Below are 18,827 nucleotides of genomic sequence, written 5' to 3'. Positions count from 1 at the left end.
CCCGCAGAAGTTCTTTCCCTGGTCTCTGCTGCCACCTGCTGGCCAATACACGGAACTGCCACTGTTGGGCGTTTGGTGCCGCAGGAAGCACAACGCAGATCTGAGTTCTGACCGGTCTACGCAGCAAATCCGCCAATCTTTATTGCGATAAGCCCTCCACATGGCATTGCACACGCACTCGAACACGCAACAGGCATAGATTTCTCCTAACTCCTCGAGGAGCAGGCAAGCAGAACAACTGAGCGCAGCACTGCTTGTGATTGGGCCACCCCCATCATAGAGATGTGTGTTAGATCTTTTACCCACCCCTGGCTTTTTTGGCTACAAGGGCACACTGCTGGCTCATGGTCAATCTGTCGTCCACCAGGACGCCCAGGTCCCTCTCAGCAGAGCTCCTCTCCAGCAGCTCTTCTTTCTGCTTACACAAGGAAGATAGTCTTGTCAATGCAGAGAAATGAATCACAGAATCACAGAATGACCCGGGTTGGAAGGGACCCCAAGGATCATGAAGCTCCAGCCCCCCTGCCTGGAAGGGCCACCAAACTTCCATGTTTACTAATGAAATAAATGAAATAAATGACAAAATTTCCTTTCAGAGAGTTGCATTCACACCTTGACTTAGGTTTGTACAGCTTGGGCTTTTGGTCAGACGTGTACTGAAGTCAGGTTTTTCTTTGATTGAGAAAGCATTGAACTAGTTCCTCATTGATGTACAGTTCCTTAGAAATGGAGTAGTCCCCACTTCAGACCAGCTCCTACTGGATCCCATTTCCTGAGAGTCCCCCAAGAAATTCTGGAGGAATCAGTTTGCTTTCTAATCTACCAACTGTCTGATACTTTCAACACCTTGAATAAATTGCCAGTTGCTGACTTGTTTCTTTTTGTAAATCTGTTGATGCACGCACAAAAAATGGATCAGAGCACGGGGTCTTATCTGGAGATGGGAAAACAATTGGATAAACAGAAAATTGTTTTTTGCAAGTTTTGCAGATCTATAAGTGGCTTTTCAAGAGATTGTACCACTTCTGCACATTGATTGTCTGACAGTTTCCCTATGATTTTACTTAAAAATGAAGAAGCAATGAAAAGCTCTGTGCTCTGTGGGTGTGCATGGCTGGCTCTGCCCTTCTCATAGAGGAGAAAATCGACATTTTCACCCCTGGTTCCTACACTTAGATAAAATCCCCTCCACTTACCTGCAATTTTCCTATGTGTGGAAACAGCCTGACCTCAGATGGGGTGAAGCAGCTTCTATTTGTCCTTTCCCATTATTGAGGGAATAATCTGTATTCTTTTATCGTAAGAAGAAAGGAAATTTTGGATGAGGGAAGTACCTACAACATGTAGAGACTCTTAGGAAACAGAAAAATAAAAATAATAAAAAAATAAAAACAGTATCACAAAGAAAATCTTGAAAAGAGCCAAATAATAAGGGAAAATAGCTGACTGCTGCAGGTGCACTTTGAAGACCCACAACAGAGGAAGCTGAGGTCTCTCCTTCTTGTCCCTTCACTGTTTCTCAGTGTGCCTCATTGTGCCCAGGCGATGGCTTTTTTTATTATTTTACTTCTGTTATTACAGCAATTCACCTGCCAAAGAATTTAATTTGCTATGGAACTATATAGAATATCAGAGGAAAGACAGTGACAGTGCATGGACCCCCTTCTCTCTCCTCCTGGTATCTACATGTGCTGGAGAACTTCGCTTTTACCATAATATGCCTTGAAAGTGTTTGCAGCCTCATGATCTTTCTGGCTCTGCACAAACCTGCCTTCTCCAAGAGATTTTACTTTGAGATGTTGATGGCAGCTTGTAGTTTCCCCTTTTGGGGACCCTACTTGTCCTGGGCATCCTGATGTCTGAGTGGAGTCAGTCCTTGCTCTACAGCATCTTTCAACACCAAATATGCTGACCCCACTGCCAAGAGAACATTTCCTTGTAAAAAGCAACACAAAGAATTGAAGTCAGGGGTCATATTTGATACGATCAATAAATCCATCCCTGGCTGACTTTCTTTATTAAGTTTCAGACATTTTTAATGAAAGAGCTATAATCCCTGTAATAAATTTTCTCTTGGTTTTCTATGTATTCAGATCTTAGTCTATGAAGAAGTAAAAGTGAATACAACTGAATTTACCATTGAATTGTAATATTTATTTCTTCTTCTGGTAGTATGTAGCAAATCATCTGTGCCTTACTGACTTCCCTTACTGACTGTGTTGCTAAATATCCTAATGGAAATCTCTTTTATTTGTATTTCTTTCTACTTTCCCCTGTTAAGGATTTCATGGCTGCTCTCAGGTCACCGTGGAGCCTTTTGTACTCCAGGCTGAACAGCCCCAGCTCTTTCAGCCTGTCCTCATAGGAGAGGTGTTCCAGCCCTTGAATCAGTTCTATGGCATGTATCAGTGACCTGTCCATGCTCCAACAGGTCCATGTCTCTCCTGTACTGAGGACTCTGCATCTGGATGCAGTACTCCAGATGAGGCCTCATCAGCACAGAGTAGAGGGGCAGGATCGCCTCCTTTGCCCTGCTGGCCGTGCTTCTTTTGATGCAGCCCAGGATATGGTTAACTTTCTGTGCTGTGAGAGCACACTGCTGGCTCATGTTCAGCTTCCCACCAACAGGAACCCCAGGTATTTTTCGCCAGGACTTTGCTCAATCCTTTCAGGCATTTCCCTTCCACTGAAAGCTTGATCCAGGATCTTGCCTTGTTCATGTGCACGGTGCTTTCTCACTTCATTGTGTGCACGGTGATTTCCCAAATAAGTCCAGATTTGCAGCATTTCCTTTCCAAAAAGAATTGAAGGTGGGGAATAAAGTGGGGAGGAGAGAGATAGATTCCAGCTGTATCTGCTGATCCATCTTTGCCTCATAGCAGGAAATAATCAAACACCTGTCTTAGTTCCTGGTGCTGTTCAAAGAGGAGCTCCTCATGAAAGATGAATTTCTTCCTCAAGTTCTATTGATCACAGTACCGGTCTGTTTATCAGTGTTCTGTTTTGGACCCCTCACTATAAGAAAGATATTGAGGCCCTAAATCTTGTCCAGTGAAAGGCAACAAAGCAGTGAAGGATCTGGAGCAAAATTAAGCTGGGCAGTTCTTTTTTTTTTTTTTTTTTGAGAACCAAAGCAATAATATTTTTATTTTATTTCTTTATTTATTGCTTACATCCCACTGAATGCAGCAAGAATATTCAGAAATATAAGTGTGAGGTGCCACTTCTCTCTTGCTGGTGCAAAAGCAGATCAAACCTCTGCACATCAGGAGCAAAAAGAGACAGATTTTGCAGAGCACTCCATAGCTGGGACTGCAGGAGGGCTCAGCCTGCTGTGCATAGCAAAGTTTCTCTTGTGTCCCTTGTCTCACTGCAGCTTTAAGGAATTCCCGAGGGGAGCTGCCTTAATAGCAAGTTGTACCACTTTTAAAGCTACATTTGTATCGCTCACACAGCAAGAGCTCTTGTCACATGGAAGCCATCGAATGAAAACACTGAGGTGGCAAGAGAATAAGGCGAGATAATGAGAAATTAAGAGCATGAAAAGTAAATGCTCTAGAAAAGCTGACACTTCATAACACTTCAAGTGAACACTTGCCTGAATTTCACAGTCGACCGATAAAAAATTATTTGCTTTTCTTATGTAACAGAAATAGATAAAGAATTCTGTTTGGATAGGAAAAGATTCCACTAGGCTGCAATTTACGTATGGATGCTCAATATTTAAGGAAATTGATTCTTTTACTTTGTAAAAGTGCTGTGCGTCACAGGGCAACCATGGGTCCTGTGATCCATCCTGCCCAGCCCCACAGCACGGGGCTCAGCTGTGACCCAGGAGCAGCCACCATCCTGTCCATGGCAGGGTGACCCTGCGCATGCCATCGTGCCCTCCACCAGGCCATGGAAACTGCATTTTCTTCTTCCCCCCCCCATCCCCAGAATGATAAAAGACAGACTCCATCAAGTCAATAGAGATGCTCCTGTTTCAAGGTGTGCAGAAATTCCCACCCTGCAGTGGTTTGAACAAGGACTGGTGACACGAAACAAACGGGGCTGCAGAAAGCAGAAAGAAATTGGTCTGTGCTTTATGGGGCACATCCTGGAGCTCCTCTGAGATCCGAGTTCAGCACCAATGGGATCATGCAGAGAAATCCTTAAGTCCGAGTTCAAAAGTCGTTTCTTCAGTGACCAAAGGGAAGTGAGCGCGCATAAGGAGAGAATACCACTCCCAGGGCTCAACGCAGCCATTCCCCTGCAGCATTTGAAGCACGGACTCAGATGTGAATGATCCAAATCCTTTATTACAAGTTCTCACATCCATTATAAACCTTCACAAGTTTTTTTTTTTCTAACATATCCAATCAGAGCCGTGAGTCCCTTCTTCTCCTTCCAGAGGTGTCCTTGGTTCTCAGGCTGTTGATCTGGCTCCACAGCTGCTGCTCTGAACAGCTTTTCTTGTATTCCCACATTCCCCCACGAGCCCAGTGCGGGGCAGGGCAGGATGGAGCAGGGGATGCTCCAAGGGACCACAGGAGAGGTAGAAGAAAGCTCCAGTGTGAGACCAGGGCCTCGTCGGCCCCCTGAGCAGAGAAACATGAGCAGGGCAGCTGGAGAGGCTGCGTCCTCATTGACACTCCTGGGCTGAGCCTTCAGCCTTCTGAAGGGCTCCAGCCATGCACCATCGTTCTCTGTAGGATTGTCCTTCAGGTGTGCAGCCGTGGGGGACTCGTGCAGGATCAGGGTCCAACCCGTCCACACTCCGCTCCTGGCACAACCATCTCCATCCTCACCCATCTGCAGCCCTTCCCCACCCCACTGCAGAGCAAAGTGGGTACCCAGGGAAGAGCAGACGTTGCAGTTGGGATTCAGAGATCTCTGCAGGGAAGCTCAGGGTGAGCCAGGTCAGATGCGCAGCTCCGGCTGCTGCACAAACAAAAGAGAGTGGATTTCAGAGTCTTGCTGCCAAAATGCTCCCCAAGAACAGCAGGGGATGCCCAGCGCCAGGGAAGAGGGGACCCTGCATGGGGATATCCCAGAGAGCGGGCAGGGGACAGACTAAGACAGCAAGGTGAGAGGAAGGCACTGAGGGACCAGAAAGCTGCAAAATCCCCTCTGCCCTCTTCGCCCTCCAGGCTCCTGGCCCCACTCAGTGCAAACCCACCCAGGCCCAGGGATGACAAGTCAACACAGGGCACTCTCACCTCCTGCAGGATCTGGGGAGCACCAAGCCCGAGGCTCACCTGGAGGCAGTGAAGATGTGCTTGGAGTTGGTGCAGATGGCGTTGATGGGGCTGCCCTTTGATCTCCCCAACTGGGCCGAAGTTATCCATGTTCCAGACTTTGATCACGCCTCCTTGGTACGCACTCAACAACATGGGGCAGCCAGGGATGAAGGCCAGGGTACAGACCCAATCTTTGTGTGCTCTTGGGATTTGCTGTAGGTACATGGCAGAGCAGAGATCACAATCAGCCTCATGCACTCAGCTGCAGGGCTGCAGATCATCCACTGCTGCCCCAGAGTCAATCCAAATCACCAAGCTGGACGCAAGACTTGGGGCCTGAATCCTCTTCTCAGAGAGTAACATAGCAACTGATGCTCCAAGCCTATGTCCCAAGGGGAAGTGGCAGTTCTGGGTGCCCTTCAGTACACACCCATAGGCACACAGAGCCACTTGGCACACACACTGCCAGATCCCCAGGCTGCCTTTCCAGGATAGCAGGACCTAGACCAGGTCCCTCAGCCTTCCTCCTTCCACACTTCCACATACCCTCGATCACAATTCCACATACCCTCTATTACACTTCCACATACCCTCAGTTACACTTTCTTATACCATCAGAACAGTTTGTCCCATTCAAACACCTTTAATACCATATAACGTTCCCTTAGCAATCCGTATTGTTCAGTTATAAACAAAAAGTTACTTTCTCTTTAACCCTTTTTCCTTTGTACATGATTCCACTATTTATACCCTCAATTAATGATTCATACTGCATGTGATGTTATGATATGGAATATGGACAGCAACAGCACAAAACCATGACACAGTGTTACCGACCCAACAGGCTCCGACCTTAGAGCCGCTCAGGGCTTTGCTAGCAGATCTCAGCAAGGAGGCTCCCACCTCCGTCTTCGGCACTCCATGGGAAGATTGTCTGATGGGGGTCACTGAGCTGCAGCAATACAACAGGGCTGGCAAAAATGTTCTTGGTTGGTGTGAGAGAACCTGAGCTGGGGCTCATCCAAGGAGATTCAGCGATCACAGCTTCTAGTCCTGCACTTCACACATAGCTCCAGGCAACAGCAAATTAACTGTCCCTAAACACTGCAAAAAGAGGATGGATCCAATTGGATGGCCCCTGAGATAGACAAAACTCAACACCCAACACAAAACACAGTCCTCTCACCTGCTGGTCAGCAAACAACAGAGCACAACACACACCAGCATCCAGGACTCGTGCAAAAAAAGAAGAAAAAGAAATTGCTAGATGGTGTTTCTCAGAAACACAGAAGCACAAGCCAACTGGAAGATAGCTGCAATTATTCTTGAAAACAATGTCCTTTGTTATCTTGATGTGGCCAGTGTTGAGCGAAGCAAACAAAGTCAACCCGATTTTCTTACATTCAGATTAATCTGCAAGGCACAAAGTAATAAAGGTATGATTTTTATTAATAAACTGAGTGTTAGCAGCTGTCAGAAGAATGAATGTGTCACACACAGAGGTAAACTCCCACAGCAAAACTAGATGTAACATTTCCTATCTGTGTTTCATCCTCACAGGAAAAGCCTTTCTTCGCAAGATCTCCTGGAAGAGAGATGGTAAGAGACATGAAAACTGAAGGATCCGAGCACAGCTCTCCAGTAGCTCCCTCTGTACGTAGATGGTCGCAGAGACAAAAGGTCAAGTCCACTTTTGGAGGGAGCTTGGTGATGTTTACCACTAACGTTACACCACCTTCAGGTAAGTCTGCTCGCTTTCACATCCTTACAAAAGTGCATGAAATGGATCAGCATCCGCTTCTTTGGTTGACTGTTGCTTTTACTCTGAGGTCAAGTGATACAGGCTTTGCTGGTGATCTTCTCTACTCTATTGCTGTGGGTTTTTAAAATTACTATTTTTCCGCTTCAAAACATGCAACTTTGGCACTGTTTTCCCATTTCCAACAATGCAGTGAAATCCCGGTCTCATTTGGATGACAATAAGATGAACCACACTGCATTCTGAAGAGTACAAAACATGCTTGCTCTCTCCTTGGTTCTTGTGCACGGGGACACTAACACCAATTCAGTTCAAAGGAGAAATTTCCTCCAGTGACTCTTGTCCCCATGTCTTCCTTCATCTTCCATTATTTTGTTGTTGTGTTGCTGTTATTAGTAGTATTAGAAACAGTATTGTTGTTAATGAAGAGTCTAATGTCATCAAAGAAAGTTTGCAGAATCCTTTCTAATCCGGTTTTGAATTGCAAACTCAAAAGCAAAGATCTTGAATTCTGGATTCCTGGCTCTCCAAGACATAGGCAAAGAAAATGTGTTTCTTTGTCTTTTTCCACATGACACTTATGTCCAGGCACACAGCACTATAAGCAAGCAGGAGCTTTGCTGCCCAGCATTCCGGCTTTGCAAAAGCTAGAATAAACCACAACTTTTCTGCTTGCTTGTTTAAGTTCCAAGAACTCATATGAGGAGTTACAATTTAGTCAGTGTAATTATGATCAGTTCTGCATCTGTGTGCATACGTGCTGCTCTCTAGTGGTCATATTCTCCAGATCTTCCTTCCAAAGGCTTTCAATTGTGCTTTTCAATTTAATTAATCGCTAACTACAGACCCAGTTCTAACCAGCTTGGTTCCTGTTCTTTCTTCCAAGATGTCTGTGCTCCAAGGCTCCCGCTGTTGTTCAGGGGGTCTGTCTTGCGTGACAGGAACACATGTCCCAGCAACGTTGCTGTACAGGTGTCCTAGCAACGTTAATGAACAAGAATTATCCCTCAGAAGGCTATGCAGGACCAGCGGAAAATTGCTGGGAGCCTTCTCCGTGCTGGTGCCGCCTTCTGCCTTTGGTGTCTCAGCTTCTGGATGGTCTCAGATGCCATAGAACAGACTGTCAGATGGGGGTCATCTTCCAAAGGCTGAAGGGCTGCAACAGAAGGAAACAGAGCAGAGATGGGACCCCCAGTCTACAGAGAGCCACCAGCTTCCACTCTGGGCCTTGACAGCCCCACTCCTTGCTTTTCCTGGCCAGGAGGAGCACGGGAGACTGACGGGTCAGTGGAAGACACTGCTCAGGACTGCCATGAATGCTCCTCTGCCCCTGCAGCATTTCCTTGCAGCAGGGCAAAGCACAGCTGCATGCTGCCCAGCTCTGCCCCCAGCCCCAACACACACAGCACTGCCCTCACTCACCACTGCAGAGTTCATTCAGCATCTCCTCACTCTGCTCCCTGGCGTGCTTCCCAATCAGCCCTAGGGAAAGAGCTCTGTCAGACACCCACTCCCCAACATGCTGCCAGAAGCTCAGACCCCAACCCCGCCAGCCCAGCTGCTTCCCCTTCCATGCTGCAGGCAGGGACGGCACCTGAGGGGGGACCTGAGCAAGGCACCCACTGTGGCTACCGGCATGGGCAGGCTGTACCTGGGGGCTTCAGGGCTGTGCCTTCCTGCCAGGGCAGGGCCCAAAGAGGGACGCAGGGGTTGGGCTCACCAATGAATCTGACAGCCTCGCATCGCAAGGAGGCCTGAGAATCCTCCAGGTATGGCAGGCTCTGCTGCAGGTACCCTTCCACTCCCTTTCTGTCCTGCTGCAGCTGAAGAAGAGAACAAGAGCATGGGGCTTGCAGAGCAGCCACAGCTGCTGCTGCAACCCCTCCTCCAGCATCCCCTTTCCCCCAGCAAAAAGGTGGGGGCTGTGAGATTGTCCTCACCAAACACTTCATGATCCCCACTGCGTTCTTCTGCTGGGTCTGCTGCTTGAGCTCCTTCCACTTCAGGAACTTTGCACAGGACACAAGGGCTTCCCCAGATGCCTGCAGAACAACAGATGCAGGGACATGGCACCACACACACAGACACACATCCCAGTGTCTGAATGCTTGCTGAACTTGCTCTCAATTGCACATCACAGCTGAACTGTCAGCACACCACTGCCTGCACACTGCTCAGCTCTGAAATTCGTACCTGTGCTACGCTCAGGGTCTCGTCACTCATGTGAAAGAGCAGAGGGTGCAGGGCCCTGCGCACGATCTTCTTCATGCTTCCCTTCTGAGACCACAGCACAGCATCCATCACATCCATGAAGAGGCGGATGGAACCTTCTCGCACTTCAGATGATGCCTGAGGGAGAACAGGAGGACCTCAGACCTCAGCAGCACACTCTCACTGCCCATGGTGAGCATGAGTGTAGGCTGAGCCCCAGCACAGGGGCCTGACATCACCAAGAACAACCAAGCTGCACTAGCAGGGACACGGCCAGCAGTGCTACAGAGCCCACAGGACATGTCATTCCTGAGAGCCCAGAGAAGGAAAGAAAGGAGAAGACGCTCCTGTCAAGCACCCACCCGCAGAGCTCAGCCTCCCACAACAGACTTACGTGATTAAAAAGAGGCAGGATCTTCTCAGCCAGCTCCAGAGCAAACGGACTGGCATGCCTCTTCCCCAGATGGTGCATTGCATTCCTGAAGATATTCAGCACCTTCACAGTAATGGCTGTGTTGGCAAACAGCAGGTTCTCCATGACGCCTGGAAGCAGGGCCCGGATTTCAATTGCCTGTACAAAGCACACAATTTCCTTTCCATCAGGAGGACAGATGCCAAGGCACAGTGTTGCCCATTGCCCCAGCGCCAGGCTGTCAACATGAGGCCTTCGTTTGACAAGGTCCTGCTCACCGTCTCAGGTCTATCAGACAGCAGCACGAGACGTCTGAGCACCAGCCAGAGCACTGGCAGGCTTTCCACATTCAGAAGCTTCTGGAGCAGTGCTGGCTTACACAGCTCCTTCACCAGCTCTTCAGTGGGAGGCATCGCCTGAAACCAACACAGCAGTGAGAGGCAGGCAGAGGCAGCAGGACATCCTGCACCCTGCAGCTCCTGGCTGCTCTGGCAGCTCAAGGCAGGGCACTAGGGAGACACAGCCCAGCCTGAGCTACCAGTGCTCTGTAGGAGAGCACGGTGCATTGTCCAGTAACTCACAGTCAAGCGAAGGAGGCCCAACTCCTCTGTGCTGATGCTCAATATCTCACACAGCTGTTGGTCCTGTAGAACACTGCTGAGCTCATCCCAGATCCGCTTGGATGCTTCCAGCAGGGTCAGCACACTCTTCAGTATGTCCAGGGTAGTGCTATAAACAGAGAGCAATGCTGCGTCAGCAGGGCTGCCTTAGCCACAGCACCATGGCTCAGGCAGGAGCCTGATGGGGGGCTCTGGGCTGCCATGGTTGGTATTGGCTGCTGCAGCCCTGAGCTGCCCACCAGCACTGGAAAGCACAGTGGGATGGAGGGCCTGCTCCTTGGGATGTCCTGCAGCTTTCCTTGGCTCTGGCAGCCAGACCATTTCTGAGCCCTGCTCTTCACATGGAACAAATGTGTGGGGCTGTCTGGGCTGATACCTGTCATTTTGTGGGAGGTCGGTCAACACACTCCTCAGCACATCCCTGGGAAACTGGACGGTCAGCATATCCAGCACTGAGAGCAGGATCTGCTGAACTGATGTGCTCTGGATCTTCAGGTTGGCGTGGATGAATCCCAGAATCTCTGGCACCTGTTGTGAGAACACAGGGAGACTGCTGCTGCCACTGGACTGCAGCCATTTGCCTCCCAGGCTGTGTTATTACTGCCCTTCCCACAGCTCATTGCTGCCTTCAAATGGCTTCAGTTCCCAAGAGCTGTGGCGGGCAGGGTTGCCTCACTCTGCTTACATCCATCAGCCAGGTGCCAGGGTTTCTCCGAAGCACATCCAGCATGGTCTCAGCCCACTTCTTCTCATCAAAACCATAGTCCCCAATGATCTTCTCCAGGGTTACAAGGGCAATGTCTGTCCTCTGAGAAGGGGCAAGGTTTTTTCCAAGGGGCTGCAGTAAGAAGGAAAAAAGGAGGGAAGGCATGTTAAACAGAATGAGAGAATAGCATCTGGAGCAGGATGAGCACAGGCAAAAGGAAGGATAAAGACCCTCCCTTCATGTCAAAAGCATTCTGAGGGTTCACACCTGAGCCGCAGCTTTTCTCACAGGTACACAATTTTCATGTCTCCTTACCTGCTGCCAGAAACTGCTGGTCATGAAGCCACTAAGCTTCCAGATGCGCCCCAAAGCCCTCTCACACACAGCCTGTGTCTTGGAGATGCTGAAAGGCAGCAGCACCTGTGAGGAGAGGAGCTGCTGGTTAGCCTGGGAGCTGCTGATGCCCACTGCAGGTCTGCTGAGCTCCTAGCTGGAATCACAGCATCCATCCAGGCTTCCCCTGAGCTTAAGCCAAAACCATCATGGGGCTACTGCCGCCAGGGTCCCTTGCTGGCTCCAACTACTGCCAGTGCCGTTTCCATGGAGTGGGATAAACTACTAGAAGGGAGCTGTGGGGGCAGAACTTCACAATAGACAGACCTCCAAGATTCCCTGCAGCCGACTCTTGACACTGGCAATGGGACAGACATCTAGCACAATCTGCAGCATGTCGTCCATAGCTTCCAGGGTCTGTAAAGAGAACAGTGGGTTGTGGAAGTCTTTCAGGGTTCCCTTTCATACCCAGTAGACTGCTGTGAACCCCTCTGGCTGCCAAGGAAGGATACCCACAGATCTGTGCACAGGGGCACCCTGCAAGGCTGCTGCACTCAGAGCAGGCTACAACACAGGGTGTTTGCCAAGCCCAAGGCAAGAGTGAGAGGGGTGAGGGCAAGCAAGGCTGCTACCTTGTCCCACAAACATCTTGATAGATCTCTGGACACAAGTAATGTAAGCGGCAGCCCAGAGGCATGGGGTCAACAGTAGATTGCCCAGTACATACCTGGTTGTAGAGGGAGATGTTCAAGGCCCTGGCTGGAGGAAGATAGAAGACGATGCTGCAGCACACCTTGAAGAGATGGAGTATTTCTTCCTCTGTAACTGCATTAACTGTGCTGCAATTAGAGAGACACTGATGCTAGGAGCGGTGCCTGGGTGCTGAGGCAGGGCTGGAACAGGTCCTCCCCTGGGCAAGGCTCCCTGAGAGGGATGGGGAGCCCTGCCAGGAGGTGCCTCCTCCCCTACGGGGCTGCTCTGGGTCAGAGGACAGTCCTGATGTCACCAGCTTTGGGGCGAGGGCCAAGACTTAGTGGGGAGCTGCATCAGGGCCACCAGGATGGTGCCTGGGGGATGTGCTGGCAAAAGCAGGGGCTGGGCAGGTACCTCAAGGCAGCAATGGTGTTCATGCAGCAGTATCTCAGGCCGGTGCTCAGCTGCTCCATGGGCTCCTCACGCAACAGAACCTGCAAAGCACAATCAGGATGGCACCTGGCAGCTGCCAGCACCCAGCAACAGCAAACCTGCCACCGGCCGCTAGGGCCTGAGTCGCCCCAGTGGCCCTTGACAAACACTGGCACACTGGTGCTGCTGTCCACCTCCACTGCTGAGCTCTCAGCAGCACCTGGAGTCCCATCTGGGGCACTTGGGTGTCTGTGCATCATTTCCCTGCCTCCCTCTCCCCCTGTCCCGTCCTTCTCACAGGGTGCAGCTACCTGGGTGCCATGTCCCCTCACCTCAATCTTCTTGCACTGATTTTTCAGCAAGCAGAAGATATCATGGCTCAGTGTGAGGCTTGTCTGTCCAGCCATGCTGCACAGTATACAAATGGAATTGAGGAACTGCAGCTTCTGCACCAGATCCTGGCAAGCACACAGAGACCGAGGAGTGTGAGTGGGGACAGCCATGGCCAGGGGGACCAGGCGTTGCGGGGTGTGGAGCAGCACAGGACAGCTGCAGGACAGCAGCAGCTCTGCCCGGCCATCAGCCCTCCTGCAGCCTGAAGGCAGAGCCAGAGGGACCGTCTGGAGATGCAGGTATAGCCACGATGGAGATGGCTGCTCTTACCATTTCCATGCTGATGGTGTTGGCTTGGATGAAGTCCACTGCCTCCTGTTCCACATCAGACAGAGGCAGCAATTCAGCATCTGAGCAAGGAGAGAGAGCAGTGCTATAGAGGGGCCAAAGGCAGGCGGGAGCAGAAGGAGCTCTGCCCTCTCCGGCCCTGGGCTCGCTCCCCTGGCACAGTCTGCCCGTGACAAGGGTTCCTGGTGTGGAGCAGGGGGCACTCGCTGCCCCAGCCCTGCCCACCCCGCTTTAGAACCTCACTCACCAGCATGCAGAGGCATCACCTCCGTAACTTGGTAGGGCTCCGCTGGAGATCTTCTGTCCTGGGGAGCCCCACTCTCCTCCCCGGCCATGCACGCGACGCCCATCACAGCAGCTGTGACGTGCTGGAACAGAACGGAAACACATTTCTGTTTTCTGTATTCACACAGCACAGTATGGGTACAATTCGTCAGAACTACCCGCGCATACCCTGCAGCAAAACCATGTGCGGGGACAAAACATGGCACGTACCTGGCAGTGAGATCACTTCAAGCTATCTGCAGCAGTTCCTTGTCGCTTTGCTCAGATGGAATGAGAGCAAAAGCTGCACCGAGGCAGTGGGCGGAGGGTGAGGAGAGGAGAGAGAAAGAGCAGGTCAGTGAGCAGGGCTAAGACATCCATGGAATAACACACACAGCACAACCGTCCCATCCACTTGCTGCAAGACATGCTGAGTCTCAGGCTACGTGATGCCTGTCCACCCAGCAACATTACAATGCTTCCACTACTGAGCAAAGACAATGGAAGAAGCACGGGACAGGTGCCAACTTTACTGATACCCCCTTTGGAACGTGTGTACAGGCAACCCTGCAACTGTCACCACAGAGCAGGCAGCGCCTCAGGAGGAGCCAGGAGAGCCTGTGGCAGGGCCCTCCGGCACCAGCCCACCTGAGGGGACCCGGCGAGCCCCGAAGAGGAAGGCCAGCGACTCACAGGCCTCTGCACCATCAAAGAAGAGGCCAACCCGCCGGCAGCAATAGAAGAGCCCATGGGGCAGCTGAGGTGGCTGGGGCCAGGCAGCACCTGGGACACACACTGGCCCCAACGGACCCTTGTCATCACCGTCCAATTCAACCTCAAATAGAAAACAGAAAGACTGCAAACAATAAATTAACATTGAAAAAAATTGAAAAACAAAGACCCACATCAGCCACACAGCAGCTCCTGCCCCATAGATCTAACTTACATAGAGAAAACCATCACTGCTCTTAAGATGTTTTGCAAGCAGGTGAAGCTTGATTGAAGTGTGGCTGTGAAGCTTTCTGAGATCCCTGCCCCCTAGTTTTTCTACGCTTTTTGTTTGCCTTTTTCGATACAGTGAGTTGCTCTTAATTGTGGCTGTGTCCTTTGCCACGAGCATACCACTGAGCACACGGTTATTTTGAGCTCCTCTTCTTCCAGTGGCTTGGATGAGCAATTCTGAGAGATATGCAGAACTGGGATGGCTGTGCTGCTGCTTCCTCCTCCGTCTTACCTGTGTTTTTCCCTTGCAGGGCACAGTTCTCTGGCAGGGCCCAAGTCTGTGTGGGTGTCTCCATCCACAAAGCTGCTCACCGTGCAGGAGGCGCAGGCTGAGAGGAGAGGTCAGAGCAGCTCTCCTGTTGCAACACAGAGCAGCAAGATACAAGCGGAGGAAGGCCCCGCAGCTGTACTAAGGAACTTGGATGCAATCATTGATTTTCCATCTGAAAGATAAAGAAAGAGGAATTCCCTTTCCAGCCCCCATCATCATTATTTGGGTGATTTTTATTGGTTTACTTTTTGTCCGTTACATCTCCAAGGACTCAACTTACACACAGTTGCCCTACGGGCTCAGTGGAGCCACACAAAGGTGCATTTCCTTCCTGGTTGGGCAGGCAGTCACGAGATGCAGAAAGCCACACTGACGTCTATCCTGGTCTGTGTTGGCTGTACCTCGAAACACTGGGGTTTTCCAGATTTCAGGGCCACACACCTGAAACCAATTGTGCTTCTCCTGTAAGCAGAGCTGTTGGTCAGACTTGCAGGCACTACAAATTAAAGATGGCAGTGAGCTGAGGCCGAGGAGGTGTTAACGTAAGAGTCAGAGATGCTTTTGAGCTTCCCTTATGGCTGCACCATTCCTCAGAAAGCAGTTATGCCTGCCAGCTCCTGTCCTGTTCTGCTGTGGAGACTTTACTCACATGGTCTGCATCTTGATTGACATGGTTGAGAGGAATGTAGCCAGCAGGACTTGAGGGCTGAGCTGTAGGAATGGAAGCGTCCTCTGCTGTTTGAAACAGAGCGCGTTTCTAAGCTGTGTTTCAGCAGAAAGCAGGCAGTGCCAGGAATGGGCAACTGTCAACAAGGGCTCGGTGCAGCTCATCACTCACCCTGCACCACGACCGACAGCATGCTCTGTTTTCTCTCTCCAGACTGAGTTCTCCCAGTAAGAGGGCAGAGTCAGCAGCTGGCAGTTGGCGTTCCTGCTTCTGCCTGGGCAAACCATCCCCTGTGGCCAAATGCCAACTGCAGAGCAGTGCCAGGGAGCCTTCCGAAGCAGAAGTCGTAGTCCTGGCAGGTAAGGGTGCAAATCCAGCTTTCAAAGCACTGCTTGTCAGCAACACAGGTAGAATTCATGCTTTCAGTGGGCTTGTGCCTCCTTCTGTATTCCTGCGTTCGAGCCCGTGCCTGACATCGTTGGTTGACTCCTGTCTTTCCCAAATGAGTCTCGCAAGCTGCTTGAAACCTGCTTGACAGGCAGCACCAAGCCTTTGCCTCCTTGGATAGTGAAAGTTTACACTAACTGCTGTGTATCTACTCTTTCCAGGTGAATCCATCCCTCGCCAACACAGGAACCCACCAGCAATTTGCAATGATGCACGTTGTGCTTCCATCAATGGAGTGCAGTTAGGATGCATGAGTCACTGCAGTTCCAAGGACAGCCTTCCAGGTGACAGCAATGATGGAAAGAAGGAGCTCTGACCAATTCAGTTTTGGGCCCCTCCATGCAAGAAAACCTTACGTTTCTGGAACGTCTTCAGCTAAGAAGGTAGTGAGGGGTCTGGAGCAAAACCTTACGAGGAGAAGCTGAGGGAACTAGGATTGTTCAGCTTGGAGAAGAGGAGGCTCAGGAGAGACCTTATAACTCTCTATAACGTCCTGAAGGGAGGTTGTAGTGAGCTGGGGTTTGGCCTCTTCTCTTGTGTAATCACTGATAGAACTAGAGGGAAAGGTTTTATGCTGCGCCAGGGAAAATTCAGGCTGGACATTGCGAAACATTACTTGTCGGAAAGGGTATTCAGGCATTGGAATGCACTGCCCAGGGAGGTGGTGGAGTCACCGATCATGGCAGTGTTCAAGAAACGTTTGGATGTGGTGCTGAGGAATATGATTAAGCCGGGAAGTATTGGTAATGGTTGGACCAGATAATCTTCTAGGTCTTTTCCAACCTTGATAATTCTGTGATTCTGAGCTGAGAAGCTTGTCTTGCTCAAGTCCTGCTTCCAAGCTTAACCACCTACAATGAACTAGATGTCAATTTTCTGGTGTCCTTCAATTCCATGTCCGCATTTTCCAAAAGAAGGAGGTAACCAGCTACAGTGAAGTGAGCAACTTCAGTGCCTATTTCTGATGGTGGCAATGAGTTCAGAGGTCACACTTAACTGATAGTGCCTGTTTCCATTCTGACAAAGGATGTAGTTGCAGCTGACTTCCCGAGGCTGCCATACGTAGTGGTGATGCAGCCTTGGGCTTGTGCGTTTGCATGACTCCCACCTTTCCTTTCTGTGTCTTGCAGGTCAGCTGGTGCTGGAAGCGGCCGGTATCTGAGTAGGAATGAAGGTGAGTGCAGGAGCAGCTGCTGAGGGGAGGAAGGAAGTCCATGCTAATGAGCTCTGAAGCATCTGCGGGTTCGGTATCAGATAAAGCAGAAGGGATGCAGGGGGCTCCCCAGCAGGAAGCTGTCTGATCCAAATGCTTGCTGAGAGTTTGGAAGCCCAAACCCTTATGGTCTCTGTAAGGGTGGCTAATATAAAGATGTTAACCAAGATGGAGGAAAATAGTCAAAGATTATTAGCAAAGGAAAACTCACCAATGTCGATGTTTTGACCAGAAAGCTGAGGCAGTCTCAACTGCGGAGCAATCTCCAAGAGATGCTGCCTCAGTGGTGGTCAGCCTTTAAATGAGGTCTCAGAGGAAGTGGAGTTGAGGTCCACCCCTTCCAGGAGCACAGCTAGATTACTCTCACCTGTGCTCCCACAGCTGACCCAACACTTGCCTCAGCTGATTAATCAGAGGTTCAAGCTGTGATTTCCCATACAGTCTCTAAGCTGAAGGCAGCATCTCCTTGATCTGATGGTGGTGTGCCTGAGTGAGGGAGTGATCCAAGCTGGATGCAGAAGAGTCATCTTAATTTCTCTGCTATTTTACTTCAGATGACACCTATTGGGTGTTGGTTTCTTAAAATTTGGATCTAGGAGGTGGCCTCTCCCTTTGCTTCTGGTGAAAGCACAGTAGTGCAGCAGGAGTAGAAGACAAAGAGGTTTTCTTCGTGACAGCAACACCGATTATTTGATTCAAATGTGGAACAGTGATGAAGATGGTGAAGAACAGATACACCTCAAAGACATGCTTGATCACATAAGAAATGAGCATGTGATCCAAGACAGTCAGTGTGGCTTTAGCAGGGGAAGGCCATGCCTAACTAATCAGGTGGTCTTCTATGATGGAGTGACTGCATTTGTGGACAAAAGGAAGGAAACTGATGTCATTGACCTGGACTTGAGCAAGATCTTTTACATGGCCCTCCACCACATCCTTATCTCTAAACTGGAGGGATGTGGATTTGACAGGTGGACCACCTGGTGGATAAGGGATTGGTTGAAAGGCCACAGACAGAGGGTGGTGATTCATGGTTCGATGTCCAGGTGAAGGCTGATAACAAGTGGTGTCATCCAGGAGTCTGTCTTGGGACCAGTGCTTTTTAACATGGTTATCAGTGACACCAATGATGCAATGGAGTGCACCCTCTGCTGTTTGCTGAGTGGTGGGGCTGATGCAGTGGAAGGAAGGGATGCCATTCAGAGGGAGCTCAACCGAGAGGTTGGCCTACGTGAATCTAATGAGGTTGAACACAGCAAAGTGCAAGGTTTTGCACTTGGGCTGGAGGAATCCCAGGCATTTCTACAGACTGGGAGGAGCAGTCCTTAAGAGAAGCCCTGCAGAGAAGGACCTGGGGGTCCTGGTGGATGAAAAACAGAACGTGAGCCATCAGCGTGCTCTTGCAGCTCAGAGAGCAAATGGTCCCCTGGGCTCCATCAGAAGAGGGGATGGCCAGCAGGGACAGGGAGGCGATTGATCTTCATGATCCTTGAGGTCCCTTCCAGCCCGGACCATTCTATGATTCTGTGATTACACTCACTGACAGAAATAACGGCAGCTGTACAGAAGCTGGATATATTTTGGGACAGTTCTTGTAACCAGCTGATTTTAAGACCTTGCCCAAGTCGTGAGTCTTAATTGCATGTCAGAAGAAAGCTGGGAAAGTGGTTATTGCTCATTCTTTCTCATTTGCTGATTCTTTCTTTAGTGTTCCTTTTCCAAAGGAGATTCTGGTGATGGAAGCAGTTGAAGAAAGAACCAAAGCAGCTCTTGCCAAGAGTGCTTGAAGTCCCTGTGGAGAGAAGCAAAGAACCTGGGCTTCCTCTGGGATGCTCCCCACCATGTCTCAGGAAGGAGACCAACTGCTGTTCCACTTTCTGCTCTGTGTGTGGAA

General features: G+C 50.2%; 2 protein-coding genes and 1 long non-coding RNA gene across 3 annotated transcripts; all 3 read right to left on the bottom strand.

Annotated features, from left to right (window-relative positions):
- Positions 1 to 4,844: 4,844 nt before the first annotated feature.
- LOC146755488 (uncharacterized) lies at positions 4,845 to 6,157 on the bottom strand. Its single transcript, XR_014938041.1, has 3 exons — positions 6,075 to 6,157; positions 5,241 to 5,435; positions 4,845 to 4,923 (listed from the first exon to the last, which is right to left on the bottom strand). It is a non-coding gene; the product is annotated as an uncharacterized LOC146755488 (long non-coding RNA).
- Positions 6,158 to 6,653: 496 nt separating this feature from the next.
- LOC146755487 (maestro heat-like repeat-containing protein family member 7) lies at positions 6,654 to 10,578 on the bottom strand. The gene is made up of 8 exons (XM_085525513.1): positions 10,186 to 10,578; positions 9,883 to 10,020; positions 9,587 to 9,763; positions 9,175 to 9,330; positions 8,922 to 9,023; positions 8,702 to 8,804; positions 8,404 to 8,463; positions 6,654 to 8,137 (listed from the first exon to the last, which is right to left on the bottom strand). The coding sequence occupies exons 2-8, from the start codon at positions 10,015 to 10,017 to the stop codon at positions 7,989 to 7,991; spliced, it is 882 nt and encodes a 293-aa protein (XP_085381639.1). The 5' UTR covers positions 10,018 to 10,020; positions 10,186 to 10,578; the 3' UTR covers positions 6,654 to 7,988.
- On the bottom strand, positions 10,114 to 13,660 carry LOC146755486 (uncharacterized). Its single transcript, XM_085525510.1, has 11 exons — positions 13,565 to 13,660; positions 13,317 to 13,437; positions 13,052 to 13,131; positions 12,721 to 12,846; positions 12,371 to 12,450; positions 11,991 to 12,102; positions 11,591 to 11,680; positions 11,246 to 11,350; positions 10,910 to 11,062; positions 10,601 to 10,752; positions 10,114 to 10,333 (listed from the first exon to the last, which is right to left on the bottom strand). Exons 2-11 carry the CDS (start codon positions 13,417 to 13,419, stop codon positions 10,114 to 10,116), a joined length of 1,221 nt encoding a protein of 406 aa, XP_085381636.1. The 5' UTR covers positions 13,420 to 13,437; positions 13,565 to 13,660.
- Positions 13,661 to 18,827: the final 5,167 nt, after the last annotated feature.

This window comes from Coturnix japonica, chromosome 32, assembly GCF_054131305.1.
Source record: "Coturnix japonica strain WE chromosome 32, WE-NBRP24, whole genome shotgun sequence".
Lineage (NCBI taxonomy): Eukaryota > Metazoa > Chordata > Aves > Galliformes > Phasianidae > Coturnix > Coturnix japonica.
The sequence above is the reverse complement of the archived record's forward strand: the minus strand, read 5'-3'. Positions and strand labels throughout refer to the sequence as shown.